This window comes from Melopsittacus undulatus, chromosome 8 (assembly GCF_012275295.1).
Source record: "Melopsittacus undulatus isolate bMelUnd1 chromosome 8, bMelUnd1.mat.Z, whole genome shotgun sequence".
NCBI lineage: Eukaryota > Metazoa > Chordata > Aves > Psittaciformes > Psittaculidae > Melopsittacus > Melopsittacus undulatus.
In genome coordinates this window covers 36,432,796-36,445,753 of record NC_047534.1, presented here as the reverse complement: position 1 = coordinate 36,445,753, position 12,958 = coordinate 36,432,796, and the positions used below count along the sequence as shown (strand labels likewise).

At 44.7% G+C, this 12,958-nt stretch overlaps 1 protein-coding gene across 1 annotated transcript in view; it reads left to right on the top strand.

The window, feature by feature from the left end:
• PARD3B (par-3 family cell polarity regulator beta) overlaps positions 1-12,679 on the top strand; it is a 407,455-nt gene extending 394,776 nt beyond the window's left edge. Inside the window, exon 23 of the mRNA XM_031045134.2 lies at positions 8,063-12,679. Coding sequence (XP_030900994.1) covers positions 8,063-8,417 — 355 coding nt within the window. The 3' untranslated portion in view covers positions 8,418-12,679. The remainder of the gene's footprint in view (positions 1-8,062) is intronic.
• The last annotated feature ends 279 nt before the right edge of the window (positions 12,680-12,958 follow it).

Sequence of the window (12,958 nt, the reverse complement as noted above, 5' to 3'; positions counted from 1 at the left end):
CCTTGCTCAGGAGGGGCTCTCCTGGTTCTGCATGATGTGTTTGTTTGCTTCTGAAGAGGAATTTTGATTATGGCAATAGAATTTCATGTATATTAAATTAAAATCTCCTGAACCACCACAGGACCTTTAATTTATACCCTAATAGCCTCCACAAAAAGTGGAGATCTGCAGTAGAGGTTAGGGTGAGGCAAAGAGATGTGGGTAGTGTTTCTGGCTTCTGTACTGGGCCAGCACTCATGTCTCACCTTCTCTGTATCTCTCTCCCTTCTCATTGCTTGCCTGCTCTTGGGGGAAGTAGCTGGCTCTCCTCAGGCAGCGATAGTGGGGTCCTCATGTCCATTGGAGCTACTGCACAGTAATGCAGTACAAATATTACCATAATGGGGATTTCACTTTAGCATCTTGCCCCAGTGCTGGGAGTTCTGCATGCATTCAGTACTTCTTTGTATTAGAGTCTGTGTTGAAATGCAAAATTCATCTGAGAAACATAAACATTTGCTTCTCTTGCTGGCTGGAGATGCATATATCCTTTGAAAAGAAGTTTTATTCCCTCCAATATAACTTGGCCAGTATTGTCTCAGAAATGTGAGGCAGGAGAGGAAAGGCCAAGCACTCTTTTAGTCTGTAGGAGGAGCTTTCAGCCCCTGCTGATCTGCAAAACAAAAGACCAAAGGGACCTTAAAATCTCGGTGAGGTCTCTTCCCAACAGAGCATGGGGGTTCCTGAGCAACAAGCATGACTGCTTAGCATTGAGAATAGGATACCAGTGCCAAGAGGTTAATGACTCACACAGTATTATGTTGTGTTGAATAATGAGTAACATATGAAATGACACATGTTGTAATGACTCGCTACTTAAAGTACCAATCTACTTAAGATCCCTCTAAGCTTGAAGAAATCACAGAATAGCAATGTCTTGTTCAATAGGTGCTACTTTATTTTATGCCTCCTGGTAGATGTACCATGCCTGAGAGCATATGAACAAAAAAGTGAGGAATTGAGTAGGAAGGATTATTGGGCTAGTTGTTTTGAATGCTTAATGGGCATTTACAGAGCACCGGCTAGCATATTCGGGGTTTTGTTGCTCTTGCTTTGAGGGTTTTAATCCTGATTATTGTAGTTCCTATGTTTGTAGGTTGAATTTAGAGAAGGAAAGAAAGGGGAGCTTTGCCTGCAGGATAGGATTATCAGAAACTGGTCTGATATCTGCTGTGGAAAATAAACTAATGCTGGAGCAAAGGAACAACACAGTGTCTTATGGCTTTGTTGCTGATTGAGGGGGTTTAATTAACTAGCACTCTGAATTCTGATGTTAGCCAGTCTGTGACATAGTTTGCTCCATTAGGGATTGAGAACAATCAATTTGATTGCGTGCAAACGAGACTGTTCATGCTGTCATAAGAAACCTTATATAATCCTATAGTAAAGTTTTAAACCTGTCAGACTACTGTTTTTCTATCTTACTGTCTTACATCTGTTTCTGCAGTCTGCTTATCTGCATGGAAAGCTAGTATCAGACTAAGCTTGTTCCTAGATATAAAAACAGGAGGGACACCTAAATATCTCCAATTGATAAGAACTGCCCAGGGGGAGCTGCTGGGGCCCAACATCTCTCAATAGGTAGCCCTGGACATTTGCTCTCCAGCTGCTTTAAGGCTAGACTTCAACTAGAGTAACGTAAACCTGTCTATGCGCTTACCTTTCGGGACTGCGGTGCTTTTGCTGTTTGTTTCTAAATATTCCAAGCCATGGTACTGTAGAGAGAGAAAAACCACGCATAGAAGCTCCCATGCACATGCCAGTCCAGGCCACTGTTAAGTTTTGCAAAACTGCTTGTGAGGGAAGAGCATTGGGTCTGCCTGCACTGCATCTGAAATGTGCTGTTGCTTGAATTTCAAACAAACTTGTATGGATCCCTCCTTCTCCAAATCCAAAGCAAATATAAATTCTTTTACAAAGGGAAGAGAGAGAATTTTCTGCTTTTTCCTCCCCCTGCCCCAGAAACGCAGGTCATGAAATGATCGTTATTTTTATGGGCCTGCAAAGCCTATAGAAGTCAGAGCTATGTAATATACATTGCAGAGTGTTCTGCTAATCCAGTCCAACCGCAGTCGTGCCTGGCCCAGGGATGATGGTCTGGTAACTGGAAACCTGACACTGAAGGAATTCCAAACACAGTCCTCAAACTAAAAACAGCTCTCTCCGCATGGCATGTGCTACATGAGAGCCAGGGATTGCATTCGTTTACGTTATCTGATTTTTTAGCCTTGTATTGTTGATAAAAGAACAGGAGAAGAAATCACCTTCACCAGCTCAGCCCATAAATAATCTGTGTGTGGCGTGTTTGAGGTTAGTATGACATTGTTAGACATCTGCCTTCTGAGTACAAGCCTCTCACACAGACAGCAGCCACTGAGCACTTCCTTGTGCTGCAGATTCTTTGCAGCGCTAAGATACAAAATTTGATTTCCAGTGGCTTTTTAAATGTAAACCCCATCATTGTCTATGGGAAGTATTGGTCTAAAACAGCAAAGAACATTTGTTAAAGGAGTATCTCTCCTATCAAGATACAAGAAGGACTTTAATGAAGCTCAGAGTCATGCAGTGATTTGGTTTTTAAATCTGCAGTGATTTAACCTTTTATGGTTTTTTTAGTTATATGCACACCGAATATTAAGCAACAGAAGTTCTTAGTGCCACTAACTACAAGAAGCACTGCAATGGCTTTAATAATGTATCTGAAGTGATAGGGACTGTGTGGTCTTTTCAGTCAGCTGTTTTTAGTGTATGTTGAGAAAAGCTTTATAAAGACACAGTGTAATGTATTTGATACTGTAAGATTATTTGTTTACATAATTTAATTCTTACATCAGCTTCTCCTTCTTTAAAAGTAGATCCTCCTGGCAGAGAACAAACAGCATGCAATCACGATACATACAATAGAGTCCTTCAGTGAGAATTTGGACACAAGATAGGACCTTGTTGCTTTCTTCTGTTCTTTAATCACAGCCTGAGCTGCCTGATGCCATCACCCAGAGTCTCTGTATGTCTTGCTTAGACATGAAAGAAGCTGCAACCAAATGTGGGCTTTCCATTTGCCACTTAGTCTGTAGCTGTCTTTGAAGTATTTCAAGGAGTACTCCCTGACAAAGTAAGAATGCAGTTTTTCATGTGAGATTATATCCCTTGCAAAATATTCTCCCAGCAGCGAAAAGGAGACAGTGATGTAAGAAGAGTGCATTCCCTTCCTTGCTTTTTACCAGGTACTAAGAGGGTGACCTCTGTGATTCTCCCTATAGAACAGAGGCAAGAAAAACTCTTTGTCATGATGAAATCCAAACCCCCAACGTGATGGGGCACAGCGTGAACAGCCAGACTGTCATTTTGCTTTCCTTTCAGAAAACCCAAGCATGTGTCTCATGGCTGATGTTAAAGGTGACCTGCAAATGGGGGTTAACAATGAAACACAGTAAACCTGAAATGAAATGATTTTTTCTGGTTGTTTTTTGAAGCATCAGGTATTTAGGCCAGTCTACCCTGTGAGATTCTGCACAACTGAAGAATTACTGAAATAAGAGCTTAAAAAAAAGGGGGGGGAACTGCAGAAAGCAAAAAGTGGTTTAGTTGGGTTTTTGAAACCTATCGATACTGGTTTAACTTCAATGACTAAATACATTTTGGGTAAAAGAAGCCCTTCTTAAGTGTTGTGGATCCTTTGGTTCAGTTTTAAATAAACCCAGAGGCTCTTAAAAATTGTGCAGCAAAGCCAGAAAATACTAGATTTTATTTTCTTTGTGCTTGGAAGATAAATAAAGGAGGGGGGGAACAAACCTACTTCAGGCTTTACTTGTCATAGAGAAAATAACAACCCATGTACTGTTAATTGAACATCAGCAACAAGTTAGGTGCTTTATTTGGACAAGGCTACTTTGTGCTCTTAGAGCTCAAAACCAATCACAGTTCTTACTTGGTGGATCGTTTAGAAGATAAACCAGTAGAGCAGCTAACCAGCATATGAAATTATGTGGCAAAACACATGTGAGATCTCTAATTTCTCTGCAGGGCAAGGTGAGATTTAGCTTCTTCACAATGAAATTAACATTTTAAGGGGGCACCCTGCCCATGACATTTTTGAGGAGTGCATTTTCACACTGCCCCATCAGTTTCGCTCCTTTCTTGAATCTGATGCTTCTGCCTTCCATCCTTCCATTGCTTGCGTCAACAGCAGCCTCACTTTTAGCTAGACCCACATCAGTGATGCCTCTTCCAGTGGGAGCAAGCAGACCTAACTATCAGCAAAACTACTTTCTGATCAGTTCCTTCCCAGGATGTTGTATCAGCTTCCCTACCTTCTGCCTGCCATTAATTTCACTGGGCCCCCAGGTCAAACAACTGGCCAAAATCTGGAAAACAGCTGATGGTTAGAGCAGCTCCTGCTCAGCATGTCCTCTCAGAGGGCACGCTTCTGAGCTGGTCCTTTTGAGTGGCTGGACCTGCTTGACCCAATTTGTGGATTTTTGATCACTCCCTTGGGTCACTGATTTTCCACTTGAGGTTATTGGTTTGACCCCCAAACTGTGGGTCACTTGGGAGGTGTGATACAGCCCTGTGAACTCTGAACTCATCAGGAGCCAACAAAAACAGCGAGGGAGGGGAGAAGAATTTCATTAGCCCTCCTCAGAGGTGGCAATGTCTGCCGAGTGAAAAGGCAGGGGCTGTTTGGCTTCTTGTAGAAACAAGCACAGTATCTACAAGGGGCTGCCAAGTACAAAGTGTTTGCTTTGAGTTGTTATGGCAATTTGGTTAAGGATAAACAATAGCATATACTTTTACACCATGAGTTATCAAGTGAAGATGGTGCTGCTTTGGTGGAGCCCTGTTCTTCCTGACTGGAGCTGCCCCCGGTGTCCCAGACTTAGTCCTAATCTTCATTTCTACAGCCAGAGCCTGGTAAACCTACAGAGCCTGTAGGTTTTTCTTCTGCCTTAAAAAGGCTGACTTTCTCATGGTTAATTTGACTCACTTGGGAAAGGAAGGGCTGTTTTTCCTGTGTTGTAAGACTTGTTAGATGGTGGTTCATGTCAGAGGTTCATGGAAACTCCCCAGGCTGGTTGGTTGCACTGTGAACAGTTCCCTAAGAGCCAAACTTCACTGGGTATGGCTGGTAGTTGGGGAAGAACAAATCCTCAGGAAATAACTTGCCTTCAACATGCAGTGCTGGTCATAAAAAGGAAGAAAAGTGTTGTCACTGTAGCATATGTATCTGCTCGCATGTCACCTGCTGGGATCACCAGGGAAGTGAGCTGGAGAATGTGCAGCCATGAGTATATCTGTCATGAAATTTCCTCCAGTTTTGGGCAATTATCAAGGTTTCCCAAGGTTTTACTAATGCAGGAGTTCTGGCAGTCATTGGTTCTATCACTGCTTGTATTAGCACCAAGGCTGCTAAAACCCTCACATGCCTTCTGTCTTTCTGGGGCTTCCCTAAAGGATCCATGTAAAGCTGATTCAAGCCTTGTCTCCATGTACAACCTCTCCTCCCAGCTGCTAAGCCCTGACTTAAACACTCAAGAATGATGCCACCTCTAGGTGTTTCACTCTCAGAGAAGGGAAACTTGTGCTTGAACATTGATTTTTTAGAGGCAGACCTTTTCCTTTCCTCACATTCCTCTGCAGTTTACCTACACAATCAAATGTATTTGCTCTAAGTGAACCAGTGGTGGATTTAGCTTTGTAGCATAGGTAACAGCAATGAAGATCTGATGGCACAAGCTCAGCAGCTTGGGTACATGCTTCAGGTCTAGTGTGCTTGTGTCCTGGTGGCTCAGACTCATCATCACTGCACAGTCCTAGGTCAAAACCACCTGAGTGCACTACCTTCTGCACAGTCACAGCATTTCCTAGAATGGGACCAGACGAGTTTTCCTAGAAACAGCTCTTTTGGCTAGATGGCAAAACACTGCAGCATCCAGACCTCCTGTGTGAGATGTGGGGTGAGCTGTGTGCTGAAGCCTCAGTAGATGACATTGAGTAGTAGTAGACATCTTAGAGTAATTCAATTTTGCAGTCCAAAAGCTACCTGGCTCCTCAGTGAATTCTGGATCAGGTTCCAAGCTCAGTCCTTTTTTAATATGATCCACAAGAATTTGATTGACTGTAGCTGCCAATAAGAACTTCTTATAAAATCTAATGTACAGGATTTTGAGCATTATCCTTATATTAAAAGGTGATGGGTGTAGGTTTGACACTTGTTTCTGTTGGTTTGCTGCTTGACACAAAGCAGTTCCTGACATTGCAGAAGCCTTTTATGATTGGAAATGCGCTTTTGCACACAGAGGACCTAAAAGCTGAGTGTGATGGGACTGAGTAGTGAGCAAGTCTTCGTATAGAAATACATGGAGCAACTCTTTGGCCTGCTGTGGAAATTAGGCTTTGCTACAAGGCGTAGGTGTGTGAGCAGAGACAGCAGTTGTCTCAATGCATATGGTTAAGAGTCCTTTTAGTATCTCAGAGGGTGGCTTCAGGCCCTTCAGCACTCTGTCTGGACTGTCTCACAAGGAGGGGGGAGAAGGGGAGGCTGGGAGTGCCTGTCTTTTATAATGTTCTGTTTTTAAAGCAAAAAGTCCCTTGGGAGCATAGGGTCCTAAAAGTCCAAGGCCTGGAATTCTTCCTTTTGCTCTTTCCATTTTAAACAGGAAACATTTGCACTAAGTTATTCCAGGGGGAGAACTGGAGGCTCATTTCAAGGCAGATAATGTTTGTTCATTGCCTATGTCCATGATTTACCCCATGGGCTTAAACGAGTGCAGCAGAAAACCACATGTTTTGTTTTACTTCGTGCAAAACAAGTTCCAGTGAATCTGGGAGCCCAGATTAAGAAAGGGGGAGCGTGCTTGTAAAATCTCTGTGTGAACAAGGGACTCATTGACGAATTGCGAACACCTGATCTGCTGGACCAGAATGATGACTTTTATATTAAATCTATGCAAAGAATATTTAAGTAGTTGATGAGTTCAGTCTCAAAGCCACAGAGCAGGTGTAATTGATTTATACTTTTAGTCCCTATTTGGGTCAAAACCCTGTTGTCTTCCTTCAGCTCTCACTCAGAGAGAAGGTTCCTCTGCAGTCAGTGGGAGGCTTTGCCCAAAGTGCAAAGACATTTGCAATCAGACTGGCAAAAACTCCTAATTGAGTTGAACTTTTGGGGATGCTCTGGTGACATGTCTGTGAGAACAATTATTTTTGCCATTTGAAAAGTATCACAAGTTAAAGTGTACTAGGAAAAAATATCAATGCTTCATTAGTGCAAATCATGGAATTAAGATGCAGAAAGCTACAAAGAGGGCTCCATGGCGCATCCTCAGGGATGACATGCTCACATGTTGCTTTCCTTGTGAACTAGAGCTTGTCAGGTCCATACTGATGCAGATAAGTTACAGGGCTGTTGTAGTATCAGGCTTTCAGTATCACAGGAGTTTTTTGAAACCCCACTATCAGCTTGCCCATTAAACACAGGTAACATCCCTAGTCTTTATTCCGAGTTCCAGTTTTTGCAACTGTGGTGTTTAGGAAGTTGTACAGTCTGACATGTTAGGAGGAAAAAATAGTGGGAAATGGCTTGGAAAGCATGAATATTTGTGCATGTAAAGCTCATGGGATTTGCAGTTTTGCAGACCCAACTCATCTGTTTATCCTCAGGCTAGATAAGATTCAGTCAAACATGCATTGTTTAAAGGAGCTGTGTTTCCATTATGGCAAATGGATCAGAGGAGGCTGACTTTGGGTGCTGAAGAGCTCCAGTGCTCTGCCATTGTCAGAGGGCTGTGATGTGCGCTGGACCTTTCCTCCAGCATCCTGGGTGTCACAAACTTTCGTAGCACACAGGTGGGAGGCTCGTTACCCTTCAGAAGTTCTTTTGATTCATCTGGACCTCTCATGCTTGAGGTGGCATTTCCTTTCCCAAAGTAAACATAGACTGAGAGTACAATAACGCATCGCTGGGCTAGCAGATTGCCCTTTTAATGTGCTTTTTAATGTGCTTCATTATGTTTTTCCTCCTCAGGCGTGGACCTGCAGAGCCACTGGAATATTTAACAGGGCCACGAGTAGTGTACAAAGAGAGAGATCTTCCTTACTACCAAGGAGGACAGCCTGTTGTCCACCCAACTAAGGGGAACTACATCCGTGCGCCAGACACAAGAGTGGCAGAATTGAGGTACCCTCAGTACTACCCAGTCCAGCCCATCACAAACCAGCATAAAGGACCCCTCCGGCAGGATGTGCCACCTTCCCCTCCTCAGTCCCACCGTGCACCAGCCTATAATGAAATTGTCCGACACCGTGGGACCAGTCCAGAACAGTACCAGTACAGGCAACAGGATCCCAGGCAGAAGAACCCCATGACTGCAGCTGTATAGCTACACACTGGACTTGCTAGCACAGCTGGGGAGGAATCCCACTGGACATCATATCCTTGTAGAGTTGTTCCTAAGCATAGCTGCCTGTCAGAGTGGCACACGAGACCTGGAGTCATTCTTACTGAGCTGGGCTCAGCGTAGGTGCTTTCTAACAGGCAAACTAAAGCCACATGAGGTACAATGTGTTTTGAGTACATGAGGTACCAGACAGTTGAGTATTTTTTAATTCCTTTTAAAAACAGACAGTGGCTGCTGTAAAAGAAGCGCAACACTTAATACACCTCAGGGCTATTTACCGAATCCAGTTACACCTATACAGTGTGCAGCTGTCTGTATATACAAAGAGCAGTGGTGTCACCAGAGTTTACTTCAGAGTGCTGTTGTACAGCCTTTAAGTGGGAACACAGCATGCAATAAGGACTTTGTGCAGAGCTGAGAATCTTGTGTAATCCAGTGTGACTTGACAAGGGACTGCCATGGAGGTAGTGGCCACATTCCAGGCACGTTCAGACCAGCAGCGCTGTGCTGTAAGGATGCTGCAGATTTGTAATCTGGCCTGTCTTCCTCTTTCTGTTTGCTGGTGGCAGCATTTATCTTGTAGCCTTCATTTTTTCCAGGTTGTGTAGCAAGATTTTCCTCTTGTTGCAGCTGCTGCATTTAAAGTAAGGCAAAAAGCTTTACCCACCATGCTTGGGCAGGCTCACAGAGGACAGGGCAGCCAGCCACCCAAGAAACATGTCTATACGTGTGTACACTCATGACTGTTTCTTAGTTATACAGTATGTGCTCTTCAAATGTAAACCCTGGAGATCAGATCCTCAGCTGCTCCCAGCTCTTGGGGTTTCAGTAGAGCTGGCCTACAAGAAGTGCCTGAGCAGATGACAGCAGACATGAGCTCCATGATTCATATTAAATTACTGCATCAGGTGCCACCTTGGCTCCAGCAGGAGCCCTGCCACAGCCAGGTTACAGCACAGTGCCAGCAGCAGCGTGCCCTGCCCTCGCCAGCCTTGCTGCCCCGGGAAGGAGCCTGTCGGTGCAGGGCCACCCGAAGTCCCCACAGTGGAGCTCAGCCTCAGTTGGTGCCAAGTGACAAACAAGTTCCTGCAGTCAGGGGCCATCGGGCCAGTGGGGAATGGTATGTGCAGCAGTGCATAGGAAAAGAGAAGGTGTGGATGGGAAGAGAGGCCAGCAGCACAGCAGAGCTGGAGGGGGGTACAGGGAGGTGGGGTTCATGCCTGCTCTTTGCCCCACGCAGCCTGAGCTTGCTCTGCAGCCAGCCATCCTTGGGAAGATCAGGAATGCATGTCCCCAGCCACAGGGACCTGTGCTACTGGCCCAGCTGTGCAAAGCTTTGTCTCAAGGGTTTTGTCACAGGGAAACCATAGAGTCTTGTCACCTAGAAATACATTTGGAGAAGTTTCCAAGTGCCCTTAATTCTTTGACTTCTGCCTTGATAGCAGAGTGCTATTAAGACATTTGGGCTCCTCTCCTCATCAGGGAGAGACTGTGGCATGCATTAAGCACAAGGATTTCTTTGATGTCTTCTTGACACCTTTGGTATGCAATAGATTAAATCACGTAGGTCACTTCCCAGGTATTAAATATCACCAGCAAGGTTTGTCCTGCTAGGATCATGTCCCTTTCCTAGATACCTCTGGGAAAAGGGCTTGTTAGAGTAAGAGTTCTGGAAAGCCCAGGGCATGGTGGGTCTGCATGCTGCTGCTTTCCACGAGCCACCACCGGTGGTAATGGCCCTGATGAGAAGCAGTGTTTAAACTCGGCCAACGTTTCCTCTGTGCTGCTAATGCTGGTGAGAGACTGGCATAACCCTGAGGCCTGGGGAGCACTTACAGCTGCCCAGCAGACTCTGTCATTTGCATTCACACCAATCTGTACCCACCAGCCAGCCTGGGAAGCAGGGGAGAGGAGACAGCTTTGGAGTGGTGGGAGAACATCTCCATGATTCAGACCTAGGGCTGGACTCCCTGGGGCAGGGGCAGTCACAGCTCTAAATCCAGTCAGGAGGAAGCATTGGTGGGAGGGAGAGAGGGAGAGGAATGCAACTGATTATGGAGCAAGTTCAGTTCTTGTTCCATGTCTTTCTGCCCTTTTCCCTAGTAATGTAGGAGGAAAAAACCTCTGGAGGGAGGGTTGAATGTAAGGCTGGACATCTCTCAGTACCCTCCATAAATAAGGCACATTCCTCAAGGAAATTCTGCCTGTCACATACGTGCTGTACACAGCCTTGTACTTCTCTCAAAGAGTTTTAGATGCTTCAGGGTACTGAGCCAGGACTTGGCAGCCACGGGGTAGCCGCTGGTGTTATGAAGGCCTGCTGAAAGTGAAGTGAAAACAAATTAAAATACTTTCCTTTCCCTCCTTGAAATATAACCCCTGATACATTTGATCCAGCTGCAAAGAAACTAATAGGTTTGTGACAGTGGCTTTATCAAGCCAGGCCACAATTAAGAACAGCTCTGAATATAAACTGCCGCCTTTGTAAATCACTCTCAACTAACCCTTCAGATGGCGTCACAGTGAACAGTACTTACATACAGTGTTTCAAGAGCCAGGGCCAAATAAAATCTGGATGGAAACAGCTCCTGTGTTATTTTTAGCCTTTGAAGGACCTGCGCAATTGTCTCCCCGTAACCTGAATCTCTCCTTAAGAGCTCCCCTTGACTGCATTGGCTCCACTTGGTTGAGGTGGACAGATCAACAAAATACCCCCTGAGCCATAAATCTTACCCAGCAGATTATTAGATGATGCTTCTGCTGTTAGATCAGTCCAGAGCGTCTTCCAAAAAAAGGGGAAAAAAGAAAGTATAATATATGGATGCATCCTACAGGTAGGGGACAAAGAACAGTCTGACCTAACTGGGGGAACAAAACCAAAAAGTATTACAGAGCATCTCATCAATCTCTGGTGCCATTGTTCTGGGAGAAAATTGCCATTTGCTGGCTTAATATCTGGTAGAGGTATGGTATTTTCAAAAGTATAACGTGTAACTACAGTATATATAGTCAGCTTCTCTGCAGTGTAAAATGTATGATTTTAGCACCATATTGTGGAAAAATATGTACCGTGCAGAATTCACGAGGTGCTACAACTGACGGTTGAAAATACACACTTGCAAAATCCAAAAGAGCCGTTAAGTAACAAGTTGTTCTTTTCCCCATATGTCCATATGTTTGGGAAAAATTATGAGTCTGAAATGCTCTTGACACGTAATTGCCTCGCGCTCCCTCATCCAAAATGTGCCAGTCCAGCAGTGAAGTTGCTGACGTAGTGGGTGTGAAGGGAGAGGTGGGGTTTGCCCCAGGAGCAGCGTGCGGTGAGCGTGCGTGCGAGCAGGAGTCAGGACAAGGGGGAGAGCAGCCTGCTGTCCTGTGAACCTGCAAGCTTTGGTTTCCTGAGCTGGTGCTGTGCAGCCTGCCTCTCTGGCTCTGGCTCAGGGCCAGCCGGGCCCAGCAGTTGAAAGATTAAGAGATAGAAAGAGAGCCTGTGGATTTTCTGAGTGACCACCCACTAGTGAGCCATGGTCTTGGCTTGCAAGCTGACATTACCACTGTGATATATGATGATGCTGAAGTCTCTAGGTACCTCTTGAATGCATAAAGAAATAGCAATTGCCCGTTGCAGGGGAAAAAAAAAAGAGGGGAGGGGGGTGCGGGACTAAGTATTAAATTAAAAATAAAGGCTTCTGCCTTTTCAGAGTGCATGCAGCCCTGAATTCCAATTCACTCCAGCTTCCTGATCTACAAATAGCTTCACATGCTGCCTAATTTTTTTACAGATGAATTGTGCTACCTCCTCCTCCTCCCAGCCATCACAGATTTGTTTGTCAGAGTTAGTGCTGTGAGTGAATCCTGCCGGCTGCTCTGCCAGGGCCACATCCTGACACTGCTCTGAGTAGGGGCTGCTTTGCACTTCCAGAAGGCCCTACACCATCTCCGTCACAGTAGTTGTGCAGAGTCTTTAAGCCTTAGGTGCAGAATTGGAAGCGCTATTCACTATCTGCACAGAAGAGAAGGCTTTCTAAGACATCGTTCTGTTATTGTGAGGGAGAGAGTGGTGTTTGTGATCCCGACAATATCTGCGTGTTTAAGTGAAACTGATTCTAAAATCATGCATGATTCTTTTGGGGGAGAAATTCAACACAAAATTTGAGAGGTTTTTTCTAGTACCACCTCAGAGATTTTAATCTTTTGTTACATATGGCTTTATAAATTTTACCTGGTTTATTTTGCATTAAAATAAAGGCTTTAAGACTACGTATGATTTTGTATTTGTGTGTAGAGTCCTTCTCACCTTTGTATCTAAAAAGTCATCCCCACACCTGGATGTGATTTGATACGAAAAGATCACGTGTGATCAGGCCGGATCAGAATTGGTAAGGTGACTTCTTAAAAAACCCACCAAAAACCAGCCATGCACTGCCTTATAGAGAAAAACATCACAGGGCTTGGCTTGATTCCCTCTTAGATCTGTATTGTCTTTAGTTGTAGAGCTGGAGTCCTGAAGCCATAGCCCTTGA